Source organism: Schistocerca gregaria, chromosome 1, assembly GCF_023897955.1.
Source record: "Schistocerca gregaria isolate iqSchGreg1 chromosome 1, iqSchGreg1.2, whole genome shotgun sequence".
Classification (NCBI taxonomy): domain Eukaryota; kingdom Metazoa; phylum Arthropoda; class Insecta; order Orthoptera; family Acrididae; genus Schistocerca; species Schistocerca gregaria.
Genome location: NC_064920.1, coordinates 218464021 through 218482309, shown reverse-complemented (window position 1 = coordinate 218482309; position 18289 = coordinate 218464021). Strand labels below are relative to the sequence as shown.

The window sequence follows — 18289 nt, the reverse complement described above, 5'->3', positions numbered from 1 at the left end:
ATATCATTTGCACTCAGGTAAGGACGGGAATTATTAGACTTTGAACACGGGACAGTAGTTGGAGCTAGATACACACGACATTCCATTTCGGAAATCGTTAGGGAATTTATTTTCTGAGACTCACAGTGTCAAGAGTGTACCGAGAATACGAAATTTCAGTCATACCTTTCACCATGGATAATGCGGTGGCCAACAGCGTTAAGACAACAACTGAGAGCACGCTGTTTACATAGATTTGTCAGTGTTAACAGACAAGCAACACTGCGTGAAATACCCACAGAAATCAATGTGGGATGTACGACAAATGTATCTGTTAGGACAGTGCAGTGAGATTTTGCATTAATGGGATATGGCAGTAGACAATCGATGTGACTACCTTTGCTAACAGCATGACATCGCCTGCACCTCCTCTGCTGGGCTTGTAACCATATCAGTCGGACCCTAGATGGCTGGAAAACCGTGGCCTGGTGAGATGAGTCCCTTGGTAAAAGCTGGTGGCACAGTTCAAGCGTGGTGCAAGCCCCATGAAGCCATGAACCAAAGTTCTTAATAAGGCACTGTGCAAGCTGCTGGTGCTCCATAGTTTTGTGGGCTGAGGCCTCTGGACAAATTGAACCGATCATTAACTACAAACTGGTGGGTTCGGCTACTTGGAGACCATCTGCAACCATTCATGGACATCATGTTCCCAAACAAAAATGGAATTTTGATGGATGACAATATGCCATGTCACCAGATCACAGTTGCTCGCAACTGGATTGACAAACTTTCTGGACAACTTGAATGAATGATTTGGACACCCTGGTCGCCCAGCATGAATCCCACCCAACATTTATGGGATATAATAGAGAGGTCGGTTCTAGGACAAAATCCATCACCGATAACACTTCCGCAATTACTGATGGCAATGGAGGTAACACGGCTCACTATTTCTGCAGACTTCCAACAGTTCTTCAGACCATGCCGCATCGAATTGCTGCACTATGCAAGGCAAAAAGAGATCTGACATGATGTTATGACCTTTGTCACCTCAATATATCTTCACAACAGTGAATAAGACTGTAATGTGCAATAACCAAAACATATGACACAGAATACAAAGCCGTGCAGCACCACTCATACGCAAAGGTGCAGTGATGTGTTTGCCATCAGTGCAGGTACAGCACAGCACAGTGAACCCATACATGAAGTGCACATCAGCCATCTCTTCATCAGTAAACTTATCCACAGTGCTGCTGTGTATCACTGCTAATGCACAAATGCACAAATACCATTGCCAGAAAACAAAACCCTAGACGGAACTGAGTATGACTGAATGCAAACTAGAGGGCAATGAGTTGAAGGGGCATTACTAATATCAGCAGCTGCTACCTGAGCAAATGGATACTAGACACGCAGTGCATAGCGTCGAAATTTGCACTGTTGTGCACTGTTTTCGGTGCATCAGAAACAGAATGCTAATTTGGGCAAGACACTAAACGAAATGCAATAGCTTTGTAATGAGCTGCCAGGGTCTGTGGATACCTGATGCCAAAATACTCATGATGTATTTCTGAATAGTTTTTGAAAGTATCCCAATGGAGTTCTAGTTCACCCACACACACACTCACTCACATGCACACGCACGCACACACACACACACACACACACACACACACACACACACACACACACACACACACACACAAAATATATATTACAGGATCACGCAAAGCATTTGCCTCATTTGAGCGTTCTTTCTGACCTTCCACAAATCTCTAGTTTTTCTCCATGGAGTCTCTCTCTGTCTTCAGTCCACTTTGTCCCTGGTTTCTTTGGGACTTCATTCTCTGACCTCACATTCCACTCATGTATCTTGTCCCTGTATACTTTTCTGTCTTCAATTTCTATTTGATCGCTTTTTGCTGCTTCTACGTCCAGTTTGACTTGTGTGTTCCATGCTCTTGTTGATTTGACACCTTGTATGTATCTTAGAATATTCTTGGTGAGTCGTTTTGGTGATAACCTGATGATGTGCCCATAAAACATCAACCTTCTTTTCCTGTCATCTGCTGCTATGTTTGACATCTTCTCTGTAGCTCGCCTAGAGTGTAATCTGCATCCCTCTTCCGTCAGCATTGGGCCCAAATTTTTCCTTGTGTTTTTCCTTTATTCCTTCAGTATAATTTCCATGTCACTTTTCCTATGGAGTGTTAGCGTCTCACTTGCATATAGTGTTTCAGGCTTGATTACTGTGTTGTAGTGTCTGACTTCTTTGTGAATGGACATGCATTTTTTATTATATATGTGCTGTGTCTTGAACGCTCTCTTCATTTTTTGTAGTCGAGACTTCTGTGCGATCTTTTCTCCTCCTGTAGGTTCAATGATTTCACCTAAATACTTGAAGTGTGCAACTCTGCTTATTTTGCCGTATTTTTGTGCCTGATTTTGTTACGTTTAATTTTGCGCAGAGAAATTCACTTCATGAAAGAGATTTGCAACCAACTTTTTCCGCGCATTCTTTTAGTACATCTATTTGTTTGGTTGCTGTTGCTTCATTGTCTGATAGTATGGCCATATCGTCTGCGAAAGCTAGGTTTGATATTTTTGTTTTGTCCCAGCATCTTCCTAGTTGTGTTGGTTTCCAGTGTTCTTGAGTTTTCAGTTCTTTTTCCCATTCCCTCAATACTTCGTCCAGGACTAGGATGAATAATAGTGGGGATAATCCGTCGCCTTGGGGCACTCCAGTTTTGATCATGAAGGGATCAGAGATTTCACCCATGAATTTAACTTTCGATGTTGTGTCAGCTAATGTCTGTCTGATTAAGCGTAGTGTTTTTGAGTCGAGTCCCTGTTCTTCTAAGACGTTGAACAAGGATTGTCGATCAACAGAATCACACGCTTTCTTGAAATATATGAAGGTGAAAATGATTGGCGCATTCCTGATGACCTTGTATTTTAGAATTGTTTTCAGGCTGAGGATTTGTTCTGCCCATGAACGACCAGGGCGAAAGACTGCCTGGTAGTCACAAATTTTATGTTCTAATTGTTCTTGTGTTCTCTGGAGTAAGTATGCTGAGAAAATTTTGTAGGTGACTTGTAGTAGGGAGATTCCTCTGTAGTTGTTCACATTGGTCCTATCTCCTTTCTTCTGCAGTGGATGGATATGTACACATTTTCAGTCGTCAGGAAGTTTTCCTGTCTGACAGATGGTAGAGATTATTTATGTAAGCTCCTGTAGTGACTCTGGTCCGGGGTTCTTTAGTAATTTTGCAAATGATGCCGTCATCAGCAGATGTCTTGTTGTTTTTTAATTCAAGTATGTGTTTGTTGATCTCTTCACATGTTGGTGGGAATGATTCTGGTTGGGTGGATGTACAGTTCTGTTCTGGAAATCTTGTTATATGTTCAGTACAGTTAAGGATATCAGAGAAATTACGTGCCAGTTCTTTAAAATTCTCGTGGTCAGTTAATTCTGGTTTTTTGTCTGGTTTTCCGAAGCACAAATTTTGAGGTGTGTACCCGCAGATATTCCTTGAGAAGGACCTGCAGACTTCTCTCGTGTTGTGGTTCTGGAAGTTCACCTCTATGGTATACAGTTGCTCCTTAATGTCCCTTCGCTTCGTTTGCCTAATACGTTTTGCAGCCTGTTTTCTTGATATTTGGAAACATCATAGGCTTTCTGAGGATTTTTTACTATTGTAGTCCGGAAAAGCTTGTTTGCGTATTTCTAGTGCCTTTTGAACTCTGAGTCCCACCAAGGGTGTTTACTGCTCTTTTCCCATGTTATGCTTTTGCTTTTTGTATGATCTTTCTATGGAATTCTTCCCATGTGTTTGTTGGTTGTTTTTCCTATTCCTGTTTTACGTTGGAGTCCATGATCTTCTTGGTGTCAAACTTTTCTATGTGCATTGTTTTCTGATGGATTTCTTTTGGTGTAAATTTTATCATGATTCGAGTTAGGTACTGGTCTGAATCAATATTGGTACCTCTGCGTACTTAACGTCACGGATCTCCACTGGACTGGGTGGGAAATCGCTACATGGTCTATTTGGAATTTCTTCAGCGAAGTTGACGTAATCCTTAGGTTATTCTACTGGGATAGTTCGACGAGTCTCATGCCATTTCTGTTTGTATATTTGTGCGCCAGAGACTTCCCCACAGTTCTTTGATACGTTTTTCTTTCTCGATTTCTGCGCTGAAATCACCTAGCAAATATTTTATATCGTCTCTGAGGATCTTGGCCATCATTGTCTCTAGTGTTGCCCAGAATTTCTCTCTTGATATGGGGTCTTTTCTGTGATACCCGTTTGTGGGGTAAGCGCATTGTGATTAACTTGTTTATTGGAGTGACTTCTCTAATTGAACTGATTATCTTCTTATGTACCATGAAGGCCATGCAAAGAAGCGGAGCACCGTTGGCGACTTGTTTGTCTCTCTTGCTCTTGAAGATACGGTAGTCTTCATAATCCATTGTGTCTTTGTCTGTCATGCGGGTTTTCTGCAGGGCAAGTATCATTACCTTCTGTTTGTTGAGCTCTAATGTTAGGTTGTGCAGTTTTCCTGCTTGGATCAGTGTGTTTATGTTGAAGTACCCAAGAACAATAAATGTAAATGTTTTGTGTGGAAGTTTGCCAGAGAACTCCGACTTTCTCTGTGACCGTGTAAGTTCAGGTCCCTCAGAACCCGAGTTCCTGTTTGCTGTCTGTTGACGGGTGGATTGGTTACAACCTGGAGTATTCTTGTTATTCCTCGCACAAGTCATGATTGCTTGTAATCTTGTTGGTTCAGTATTTCCACTGGGAAGTTAAAACCAGGGATTGGTAGTTCCTGGAGCATTCATTTCCAGCCGCACTCTATGGGTGGACAGACGCTGACCAGGAAGCCGCCCACTCTGGATATGCCGTCACACCCAGATAAGCTGTGCTATTTTTGGTCCACCCAGAATAGGGTGTTTCAAAATGAATTTCGAGGTTTTAAAGCTGTGTAGCATTTATTCCTCCATCCAACTTACAATTATAAATAATATATCATATGAAATAGATAAAAGAGTTTTAGTTGTTTAGGCTAGTCTGCTACAAGCTCCTAAGCCTACAAACTATGGTTTATCTGCCAATTTTGTAAACCAAATATTGTTGCATGAATATGAAGATTTTATGGATTGTATTGTTTTCAGTGATGACTCAATATTTCACCCCAGTAGAAATGTGAACACACATAATGAGCTCATGTGGGGGGGGTCTGCAAATCCCAATGAGATGGTGCAGTTGCAACGAGATTCTCTTAAATGTAATGTTTTTGTGGCATATCCCAGCGGAAAGTTTATGGGCCTTCCTTTTTCGGTGAAGCAACAGTAAGCGTAGTTTCTGAACTTGACGCAATCATACTATGGCTGTTTCCTCAAGTGGAAGAAATTGAACCCCAGGACTTTATTTGGCAGGAAGACGTTGCACCATCTCACTAATACAACTCGGTACACGACTGGTTAAACGACATTGTGCACTCGACCGCAGGATGGACCATAAGGGGCTGAGTGACAGAACTTGTTTCGTGTGGTTTCGAACTTCACCTGATGTGGCGCCATGCGATTTTTACCTTTGGGTATCAATAAAGGATCATATGTATGTGCCTCTGATACCCCACTTAAGAAAAAGGACTGAAGAAGTTATTGTAACAATTACTTCAGACATGATGATCAATGTTTGGAAAGAACTTGCCTACTGACGACGTGTGCTGTGTGATGACTGGTGCTCACACTCAACACTTTTAAGGAAAAGTGTTGGAGTTACTGTTTCATTTGGTATATTATTTATAACGTACGTATTTATGTCCTTCATCCAATTTCTCACAAATGATGTGTGAAACGTTTTGTGTTGATAGTAGGAAGGGTGCCTCAACTAATTCTAACAGCACCAAGTGAGGAGTCGCTTTTGTTCTTATGGTCACTGGTTTTCTGAAGAGAAGCACAACCATTAATTCGAAGCCTGTTGTATCGCGATTTAATTTGCTTCAGGACCACAGTGACACCTTTCAAAGAAAATACATTCCTATAGTATATCTAGCCATATTTTCAGCTGGATCGAAAATTCCCTAAAATACAGTCATTGCACATTAAACTCGATGGAATCACCTGTACACATAGAATTAGTGTGTGCTGTGCCCCAGTGAGCTATAATATGATCAGAGCTGTTTATGTTAAATGTTATGTATTAATCGTTATCTCAGACTCTTTGCAGATAATGCGGTTGTCTATGGGGAAAGTCTGCCTGGTACTAATGATAATAATAATATCTATTTCGATCTTGTCAAAATACCTATGTCATTCACTGGCAACTAGGTGTTAATGTACAGAAACATTAACTTTTTCACTTTACGACTGCCAACAGGATTAAGAATTCACAGCTAGAGTCAATGTTGTGCAAATATTTGGGAATAACAGTCTGTAGAGGTATGAAATAGAATGACCACCTAGTTTCACTTGCAGGGAAATTAAATGGCAGGCTCTGATTCATTGGTAGAATAGTCGTAAATGTGGCATGACGTATCAATACCATCCTACGGCATATCGTAGTTGGCAATGGAATTGCAAGTTTCCGTTTCACGCCGATAGCAGATCTGGTGGATCCAATAGTAGGCGCATGCTGAGCCATGCCTCCAACGCAACATAAGCGCCCACTGCTACAGCGGCGGCAGCCGCTCACCCCACTTGCGCTTGGAGCCTCTAAGCTACACCATCATTCATGCTTAGTACAGCGAGCCTCATCCTACTTAACACTAAGAGCTGGACTCTATTTCTTGCTGCATTATTTGTTATGAGCCTTCGTTCACTTGGCAAAATACAAGTTAAGTAAATATTCTGTTTGTTGAGTTAACTTGTTTGCTAATCATTTCTGTCGCTGCCCAGCTTTCCTACGAGGACAGTTACTCCACCACTCTGTGGGCCACCTCTCCCTCTCAGTGAAAAGTTTTGGAAATGTGTGGTAAGTCCTATGGTACCAAACTGCTGAGGTCATCAGCGTCTAAGCTTATACACTACCTAATCTAACTTAACCTATCTTACACTAAAGACAACACACACACCTATGCCCGAGGGTGGACTCGAACCTCTGACGGGAGCAGCCGCGCGAACCGTGACAAGGCGCCTAGACCGAACGGCTACCCCGCGCGGCCTTTCTCAGTGGGTACGAAGTTGTGCACAACAGTAAACTGCACATTTTCTACACAAGACAATACCTTCAAAACAGCTGAGTACAGCTTAAAGTGTACTGGATCCATTTTCAGTTCAGCGTACATTGAACTTATTCAAAGAAGTATGGAACGAATGTTCAAAGGCTTGCCTGACTGGCTATAGAATGTAACAGAAACGCTCAAAAAATTAAAACTGGCACATACTCAACCAAAAGAAGCTGAATGTCTCCCGAAAACCTGTTTAAAAAATTCTGTATTTCAGGCCAAAAACTAAAGGATGTCCTATAAAGAATGCAACTTTTGAAATGCCGGCCATTTCTGTTATAGTAAATAAGTTTACAGCTCTGAGCATTGCACGATTTTCAACGGGTTTCTTTATGGTATGTAATGGAGCGCTTAACGAAAGAACAGCGTACTGCAAGGGCACTCATACCCGGGTGCAAACGCCCGGCTCCGCTAGCTCTCAGGGAAAAGAAAAATATAGTGTAGTCAGGTGTTTTTCTTTCAAGAAAGTGATTTACGAATCGGTATTACGCAGGTTTTTAACACAGCCAGAATTGGAACTTTCTTATGGCTACTTACAAGTCGCCATATGTCTTCCAAAATATTAAAAATACTCTGTACCCCCATGTCTAACCCCCCCCCCCCCCTTCAGAACTATCATACGGGAGCACTGATGTATTATCATAGCGAAAACTTATTAAAAATGTGGTGAATGTTATACAAAGGCAGTTCATAAACTCCATGGAATGACTGGTCAATGTAATGAACCTAAGAAGTCAATAGGAAGTCAACTTTCATGAGACTGATAACTTAAGTTGAGGAAACTGGTACGGTTGTGAACATTAAATCCTCGGGGACGATCTCGTGTTAGCAATTCTATCGAAAAATCGCCATACTAAGGGATAATATTGCTTTACGTCCGGTGAAATCTATTTGTCGATATTCACCACTGGATGATCCCAGAACCAGTATGAAACCAAATGTGAAAGAAGATTTGCATCTTTGGTCCTGTAAAATGCAACTGATACAAGATGTGAAGTTAGGTGACCATTTTTATCAATTGAAAACATAAAGTCTGCAAATGAGTCCACGAGCATGTTACAACACTGTATTTGTTTTATCAAGATGGACCTTTACAAATAAGGTGACCATATTCCTGGGAGTCGAGGCTGAGACCAATTTTATAAATGTTTACTGTTAGGAATGCGACAATGCTCTGTAATTGTTATATATTAAATAAGCTCGCAACGAAATGAATAATAGGCGCCAAGTGATAATAAAACTAACATAATATAAAACGTAGGCAGACTCATAGTTACTGAATAATTAGTATACACGTAAATCTCAAAAGTTAAAACACCCTACAACTGTGGCCTAGGTAACTATACACAGCTTTTGACACTCAGTTACCCATACCCCTATACGTCTGTAGATGGATAAATTGGATTCAGCAGGTATTTGCATTCCTTTAAGTTTGAGAATTCATATAATTCCGAACAACAGCATTTCAAATTAACTTTCACCATCATTACTGCTTTCAAAGTCTCTACTCTCACTTGAGTTTTGATGTCCAAATCTTATAATCATCATCATCATTTAAGACTGATTATGCCTTTCAGCGTTCAGTCTGGAGCATAGCCCCCTTATAAAATTCCTCCATGATCCCCTATTCAGTGCTAACATTGGTGCCTCTTCTGATGTTAAACCTATTACTTCAAAATCATTCTTAACTGAATCTGGTACCTTCTCCTTGGTCTGCCCCGACTCCTTCTACCCTCTACTGCTGAACCCATGAGTCTCTTGGGTAACCTTGCTTCTCCCATGTGTGTAACATGACCCCACCATCTAAGCCTGTTCGCCCTAACTGCTACATCTATAGAGATCATTCCCAGTTTTTCTTTGATTTCCTCATTGTGGACACCCTCCTGCCATTGTTCCCATCTACTAGTACCTGCAATCATCCTAGCTACTTTCATATTTGTAACCTCAACTTTGTTGATAAGGTAACCTGAATCCACCCAGCTTTCGCTCCCATACAACAAAGTTGGTCTAAAGATTGAATGGTGCACAGATAACTTAGTCTTGGTACTTACTTCCTTCTTGCAGAAGAGAGTAGATCGTAGCTCAGCGCTCACTGCATTAGCTTTGCTACACCTCGCTTCCAGTTCTTTCCTATTTGGCACTCAATCCGTTTATATTTATTTCCCACTGACATTACTTTCGTTTTGGAGATGCTAATCTTCATACCATAGTCCTTACATTTCTGATCTAGCTCTAAAATATTACATTGCAAACTTTCAATCGAACCTGCCATCACAACTAAGTCATCCGCATATGCAAGACTGCTTATTTTGTGTTCACATATCTTAATCTCACGCAGCCAGTCTATTGTTTTCAACATATGATCCATAAATAATATGAAAAACAGTGGAGACAGGTTGCAGCCTTGTCTTACCCCTGAAACTACTCTGAACCATGAACTCAATTTACCGTCAACTGTAACTGTTGCCTGACTGTCCATGTAAAGACCTTTAATTGCTTGCAAAAGTTTGCCTCATATTCCATAATCTCGTAGAACAGACAATAACTTCCTTCTAGGAACCCGGTCATATGCCTTTTCTAGATCTATAAAGCATAGATACTGTTCCCTGTTCCACTCATAACACTTCTCCATTATTTGCCATAAGCTAAATATCTGGTCCTGACAACCTCTAAGAGGCCTAAACCCACACTGATTTTCATCCAATTGGTCCCCAACTAATACTCGCACTTTCCTTTCATCAATACCTGAGAAGATTTTACGTACAACGCTGATTAAAGAGATACCTCTGTAGTTGTTACAATCTTTTCTGTTTCCATGTTTAAAGATTGGTCTGATTACTGCTTTTGTCCAGTCTGATGCAACCTGTCCTGACACCCAGGCCATTTCAATTATCCTGTGTAGCCATTTAAGACCTGATATTCCACTGTATTTGATGAGTTCCGACATAATTTCATCCAACCCAGCTGTTTTGTTGCACTGCAATCTACTGACCATTTTCTCCAATTCCTCAAACGTGATCCTATTTCCATCATCATTCCTATCCCATTCTACCTCGAAATCTGAAACATTGCTGATCGTATTTTCACCTACATTGAGCAACTCTTCAAAATATTCCCTCCATCTGTCCAAGGCATCCACAGGATTCACCAGCAGTTTTCCTGACCTGTCCATAATACTTGTAATTTCCTTCTTACCTCCCTTTCAAAGACTGCTAATTACACTCCAGAATGGTTTTCCAGCAGCTTGACCCATAGTCTCCAATCTGTTTCCAAAGTCTTCCCAAGATTTCTTCTTGGATGCCGCAATGATCTGTTTGGCTTTGTTTCTTTCTTCAACATAACTTTTTCTGTCTACCTGAGTTCTAGTATGTAGCCATTTTTGATACGCCTTCTTTTTCCTTTTACAGGCTGCCTCGACTGTGTCATTCCACCAAGCTGTTTGCTTCGTCCTACTTTTACACACTACTGTTCCAAGACATTCTTTAGCCACTTCTAGTACTGTGTCCCTGTACCTTGTGCATTCCTTTTCCAGTGACTATAATTGACTACATTCAATTAACTGGTACCTTTCTGAGATCGCTATTATGTACTTGTGCCTGATTTCCTTGTCCTGAAGTTTCTCCTACATATGGACCTGACCTCCTGCACTTTCGGCCTCACAATCCTAATTTCACTGCAGATTAAATAATGATCAGTGTCATCAAAGAATCCCCTGAATACACGTGTGTCCCTCACAGCCTTCCTGAATTCCTGATCTGTTATTATCTGGTCAATGACAGATCTGATTCCCAAGTATACCGGTGAATGTTCTTATGTTTAAAAAAAGGGAGTTTGTGATTAGTAAGCCCATACTGGCACAGAAATCCAAGAGTTGTTTCCCGTTCCTGTTGGCCTCCATATCCTCTCCAATGGATAGTTTTTATGTGGCACTTAGTGATGTAGTTGTTAGAGTAAAGGACAAGGACAGTGTTCTGCTGATGGGTGATTTTAACGCCAGGATTGGAAATCGAACAGAAGGGGATGAAAAGGTCCAAATCTTATTCGTCAAAGAAAATACACACTCTTCTGCTACATTTGTACAGGGAATACATAACACAAATTTTATAATGTTAGAAGTAAGACATATGTTTGAATGTCAAGTACTGGAGCACTTTTATCCAACGCATATCTGCGTCAGTTTTTTTATGCTCCATTTCTCTGTTTGTAGAGATGTGACAAACTGCCGCATATTAACACGCTCTAAGAACAAGTTATTAACGTATCATTAATTTTGCAGGTTGGTAACGCATTTATAAGAGACTCGTAACATTTTTGTACCTCATCCCGTATAGGTAGACAGCGCAAAAGAACCAGTTTGTGGTCTGAAAAGGTATTAGTCAGTCCGCCGTTCAGTGCACTGTGATGTGCACTGCTGTCATAAAATTCACACACGGTTTCAGTGAACTCAAAGACGTTTATAACCTTCTCACATTCAAGATTGCTTAAAACACTTCCTATAACGTGTGACGTGAATCTGATTTTTCGTGTTTCTTTCACATTCATTGTTAAATACTGAACTGCTTCTCCAGCTTCTAAAACAGTAAAGTGATGTCTGTCCATCTTCAATACTGCCACATCAAAATCCCAACAATACTCATGCTAAGGAAATACACGTGAAACCATTAGGGTTAGCACTAAATAAATCCAGCTCAGTAATACCAAGTTCAGCTCAAGTATTATTGAAGATCTCGATCTTGAACACGTCATCAAGTAGGCCGTGTGAATCCATTTCATAATACACTGTGTCATGGTATGTTATATTAGGGCTACGATACTGAAATAGTTTATACATATCTGCTAGAAATATAAAATGTTATGTGTTGAAACTTCATATGACCGAGATTTGATTTGAGTTCTAAAAACCGGAACATTTAGGCGTCCCAGCAAAACCTGATGGGGACAAGGCGACCGGTCCCCAAGAATCTGAATTGTCTCAGCCAAATAGGGACTTCTGGTCATTTTAACTGAAGCCAAATAATTATTGAAAACGCGAGCATTTACTCTTTGGGTGCTTATGAAACAAACAGCGGACAACAGTTTTACCAGGAAAATAAAGTTCACTGGTGATGCGCCCTTGTTGTTGAATGATTTCATAAACAAGCAAAATTGGTACGATTTGGAGTATAGAAAACACACGACAATTTTGGGAAGCCATTACATCCATAACGAGTGACAGGGCTTTGTGGCTAAGAGCGTAATTCGGCCATACTTCTTCGAAGATGGCTACACCACGAAGATAACGTGATACAGACGCGAAATTTAACCGACAGGAAGAAGACGCTGTGATATGGAAATGATTAGCTTTCCATAGCATTCACACGAGGTTGGCGCCGGTGGCGACACCTACAACGTGCTGACATGAGGAAAGTTTCCAACCGATTTCTCATACACAAACAGCAGTTGACCGGCGTCGCCTTGTGAAGCGTTGTTGTGATGCCTCGTGTAAGGAGGTGAAATGCGTACCATCACGTTTTCGACTTTGCCAAAAGTCGCTTTGTAGCCTATCGCGATTGCGGTTTATCGTAGCGCGACATTGCTGCTCGCGTTGGTCGAGGTCCAATGACTGTTAGCAGAATATGGAATCGGTGGGCTCAGGAGGGTAATACAGAACGCCGTGATGGATCCCAATGGCCCCGTATCACTAGCAGTCGACATGACAGGCATTTTATCCTCATGGCTGTAACGGATCGTGCAGCCACATTGCGATCCCTGAGTCAACAGATAGACGACAGCCATCTGCACGAACAGTTCGACGACGTTTTCAGCAGCATGGACTATCAGCTCGGAGACCATGGCTTTGGTTACCCTTGACGCTGCATCACAAACAGAAACCCTACATTTCAGCAGGATAATGCACGACCGCATGTTGCAGGTCCTATACGGGCCTTTCTGGATACAGAAAATGTTCGACTGCTGCCCTGGCCAGCACTTTCTCCAGATCTCTCACCAACTGAAAACGTCTGGCCAATGGTGGCCGAGCAACTGGCTCGTCACAATACGCCAGTCACTACTCTTGATGAACTGTGATATCGTGTCGAAGCTGCATGGGCAGCTGTAACTGTACACGCCATCCAGGCTCTGTTTGACTCAATTCCCCGGCGTATCAAGGCCGTTATTACGGCCAGTGGTGGTTGTTCTGGGTACTGATTTCTCAGCATCTATGCACACAAATTGCGTGAAAATGTAATCACATGTCAGTTGTACTATAATATAATTGTCCAATGAATACCCGTTTATCATCTGCATTTCTTTTTGGTGTAGTAATGTTAATGGCCAGTAGTGTATAACAGCGGACGGCGAACGCTACTGTAATGTGTTACGACCTTTCTGTGGTCTGAACGTGATCGTGTGAAGGCTCAGGATGTTTGGTTATAACAAGATGCCGCAACCTTTCACACATGGATTGCAACAACGGACTCTTTACAAGAGAGGTTTGCGGGCCAGTTGATTTCTCACACCGATGTCGTGATTTGTGGCTACCCAGATCGTTTAATTTGACTGGGGACTTAGAAACGACGAGAGGCTTCGTCCCCGCAGTAGCCCTCAGTGGTTCACAGCCCCACAACAGGCTACAGCAGTCCACTCACCCCACCGCCGCCCCACACCGAATCCAGGGTTATTGTGCGGTTCGGCCCCCAATGAGCCGCCTGGAAACGCCTCACACGAGACGAGTGTAACCCCAAATGTTTGCGTGGTAGAGTAATTATGGTGCACGCATACGTGGAGACAGTGTTGCACGCCTTCCCACCCCGAAAGCAGTGCATTAGATCGCACAGCTAACACACGGTATAATAGGGCAGTGCATTGGCTGAGCTGTCTTTCGTACTCAGGTGTTTCATGTGAAAAGGTTTCCGATATGGTTATCGCCACACGACTGGAATTAACAGACTTGGAACGCGGAATGGTAATTGGAGCTAGAAGCATGAAACATTCCATTTCGGAAATCGAATGGAATTCAATATTACAGATGCACAGTGTCAAGAGTGCACCGAGAATACCACATTTCAATCATTACTTCTCACCATGGACAAAGCAGTGCCTGACGGCTTCCATTTAACGACCGAGAGCAGCGGCGTTTGCATAGAGTTGTCAATGCTAACAGACAAGCAACACTGTGAAATAACCGCAGAGGTCAATGTAGGACGTACGACGAACGTATCCGTTAGGACAATGCGTCGAAACGTGGCGTTAATGGACTATGGCAGCAGACAATCGACTTGAGTGCCTTTGCCAACAGCACGACATCACCTGCAGCGCCTCTCCTGGGCTCATGACCATATCGGATGGACCCTAGACGACTGCAAAATCGCGGCCTGGTCGGAGGAATCCGAAGTTTTTGTTGGTAACAGCTGATGGTAAGATTCGAGTGTGACCCAGACCCCACGAAGACAAGGATCCAATATTTATGGTGTGGGCTGTGTTTACATGGAATGAACTGGGTCCTCTGGTCTAAGTGAACCAATTATTGATTAGAAGTGGTTATGTTTGGCTACTTGGAGACTTTGCATTCATTCATGGAGTATATTTTCCCAAACGACCATGGATTTTTTATGGATGACACTACACTATGTCACTGGGCCAGAATTGTCTCTGATTGGACTGACGAACTTTCTGAGCAATAGGGGTGAATGATTCGCCCACCCAGACATGACATGAATCCTATCGAACATTTATGGTACATATTCGAGATGCCAGTTCGTGCATAAAATCGTGCACTGGCAACACTTTCGTGATTATGGACAGCTATAGAGGCACCATGGCTCAATAATTCTGCAGGGGACTTCCAACGACTTGGTGAGTCCTCCGACAAGATATTAGGACACATCCGATGACTTTTGTCACCTCAGTGTAACTCATGCCTTAACTCGATAACCACCTGGATTCCAACAGGAAGTGAGTCCACAACGCTGTGCAGCTATGTCCCATCCAGGTTAAGCCACATGCTGAGGATACGACCGCGCACTTCGACCAAATTACGGCGATGCTGATGTTGGCATTGTCCCACAGTTTTTCTGTGGGGTTCAAGTCAGGTGATTTTGTAGGCCAGTCAGTTGGTTGGTTGGCTGATTCGGGGGAGGGGACCAAACAGCGAGGTCATCGGTCCCATTGGGTTAGGGGAGGAAGTCGGCCGTGCCCTTTCAAAGAAACCATCCCGGAATTTGCCTGAAGCGATTTAGGGAAATTATGGAAAACCTAAATCAGGATGGTGGAACGCAGGTTTGCACCGTCGTCCTCCCGAACGCGAGTCCAGTGTGCTAAAAACTGCGCCACCTAGCTCTGTCAGGCCAGTCGGGATATAGTGAGATTTGGATGCATTCAGAAAACCAGTTTTTCCAACCTGATAATCTTTACTGTTGCCTTTATGTGCTTGTGTAGCAAAGTCCTTCTGGCAGAAGACCGCCGCCGATTGTTCATTGCATGCAGTTCCTGTCGCAATGTCATCTCGCTAACGAGTTGGGAAGGACCTTCATTTCCTGGCTGTAGCAGTTCCTGTTGATTTAGAAGCGATTTTGATTTACAAGCAGTGAAACGCGTCTTCTGTCTCTCTCAGTCAGGGTCGTTTTCTGATAACAATTCTGACATGGTGTTTCGTGGTCATGTGTTTTACACCAGTCTGCCGCGAAACACCAACAGGTCCAACTTCACACATAGTATGGCCACGACAAGGGCAAATACGATTGCCCCTTTCTGCTACGTCCTTTCATTTACCCATGTTTACGTGCAATGTTCGTTGAAACAAAAATGTCTCACTGGTCGCTTGTTCCTTATTCTCACGTAGAGAATGCGGGCGCGGTTGAACACGTGACTCAGTCGCTGCGCCATATGTAAAGGCCTAACGATTCCTCAGTCTGGGATAACTAATTTTTTGTCGCTAAGCTTACGTTAATTGTTCAGCACAGTAAGACAAGTATTACAGTTAGAAACTGCCAGCACACAAATAATCGAATTTTATTCATCCAGTACTTGAGAATGAGATCACTTAGCGACTTGCCAAAAACTTTACACGTAATTTCAAACCTTTAGGAAACTTTTTATTGATGACAATCCGCTTCGCCTCATCACAAAATGATGAAAGGAAAAAAAATTATCGCTTACTACATTTTCGGTGTTCGTGCACTAAAACTGGCGCATCAGGTATGACGTTTTAATTTTCTGCTCATTTACTACTTCTCCTATCAGCAATACATTTTGCAGACAAAGTCCACATATGTCACTGAATACACCTGCAAAACTACATCGTTGTACGACCCATATCTCAAGAGATATGATATCATGAACATTGAGATGTTTGAAAAACTAGCGTTTGCTTAAAATGGTGCGCAAGTTAACTCAGACTACATACATCCAGTGTATGAGCACTTAGCGACATCCAGCTAACTTTAAATACGGTTTCAAATTATTTCAAAACTATTTATTTAACATCTTTAACGTAAAACATTTAACAGTAACTCTTTTGTGAAAGAATAACATGTTTGAAGCTGTTTTATACATGGGTGTTTCTAACTGTGGGAGTATTGGAAATCCCGGATGTATGCCAATTTCTAGAGCTCTAGTTCGAGATTCAGAGAGTAATTTCAGAACTAGAGGCGCAGGTATGGCGAAATGACACGGAAAATTTCATCGAAAGAACGCGTGAGTCTCTGCACAGTCGCGGAGGGCATTTGAGTAACATATACTTTCATTTGTTGCCACAGGTAGCATATTATGCAGTAATACGTACATTATTTAATTTCGTCTATAAATTTGTGTTAGTATGTACTCAAAAGTTATGTTCTATATGGGACATCCGATATAGCCTACATATTTCTAGGCTGCTATGTATCTGTTCCATTGAGATAGTGAAGAATCGGCAAATAACAACACACACAGGGACCTACAATCGCACATTTTTCCCCAGTTCACTCCGCTCAAAAGTTATGTTCTTTATGGGTCGTCCGATATAGCCTACATATTTCTAGGCTGCTATGTATCTGCTCCATTGAGATGGTGCAGAATCGGCAAATATCAACACACACAGGGACCAACAATAGCACATTTTTCTCCAGTTCACTCCATGAAATGACTGGAACGAACCTTAAAAAGCTGGTAAATTTAAAATACACGCTGTTTCTCACAGTTCACTGTGATTTGCAGGGTAAAGATATAAATAGACCTGAACGTAATCTCTGTTTATATCACGGAGAATCCGTCTATGACGAAGCTGGAATGTGCTCACACTTATAGGTTTTGATGTGTTGCCTGACAATACCGAGCACCTTAATGGGTATGTGTGCCTGTAATGTAGTTTACCTACCACAGGCACCGATCTTCTACAGAACAATATTGGTACATTGCTTCATGATCAGAAATGCTCGTATGAATCTATTTTCATAGAATGAGAAATAATGTAGACGTGTTCCAGTTTTAGCACTTGAATAACGCCACATGTAACTGCTTATGGCAGAATTGGTTGACATGAAGCACTGTTATAGCGAAAGATTTTTTTTAAATACTTACTTGGGAATGTAAACCTTCTCAACAGCTTCGAGAGCTGCTGGTATACGCGTAAGATTCCCTCTGTACATTTTGTATAGAACATTTTCAAACTTTTCTATTACAGTAATTTATTTATGGGGAACCACATTACTAACACTAATACATTATTTTGCTAAAGTGTCAAAGATTACCCTTATCCAAATATTTTATTTTATTTTTAGTGTCTAAATCTTTGGCCATAGATGATATAGACTCCGCATGAAGCCAGTACGTTCAAATCAACCTCTTCGGCATCTGACTAGTGGCTGCATCCATTTGTAGGCGACACGTGACCCGCTGTTCAATTTATTTTTGTCTTAACTGTAGTGTTTTCAGTGAAGATTTCCTTACTATAATCTTGTGCAGCATTGGGTGCACGAACCAAACGAAGTAATATTTCGACCACACGCAAAAGAAATTGTCAACACATTTGTTGAGAGTAAGTCAGTGGATTTAGAGGCTCAAACCAAGAGGTAATATCGTTCTCAAGCGTACGCTAATGATTTTCTATTTGAGAGCGATT

General features: G+C 41.9%; 1 protein-coding gene across 1 annotated transcript in view; it reads right to left on the bottom strand.

Annotated features, from left to right (window-relative positions):
* Positions 1 to 17935, bottom strand: part of LOC126337675 (sterile alpha motif domain-containing protein 15-like) — a 46419-nt gene extending 28484 nt beyond the window's left edge. Inside the window, exon 1 of the mRNA XM_050001491.1 lies at positions 17749 to 17935. Within this exon, the coding sequence (XP_049857448.1) occupies positions 17749 to 17816 (68 nt within the window). The 5' untranslated portion in view covers positions 17817 to 17935. The remainder of the gene's footprint in view (positions 1 to 17748) is intronic.
* Between the last annotated feature and the right edge of the window lie 354 nt (positions 17936 to 18289).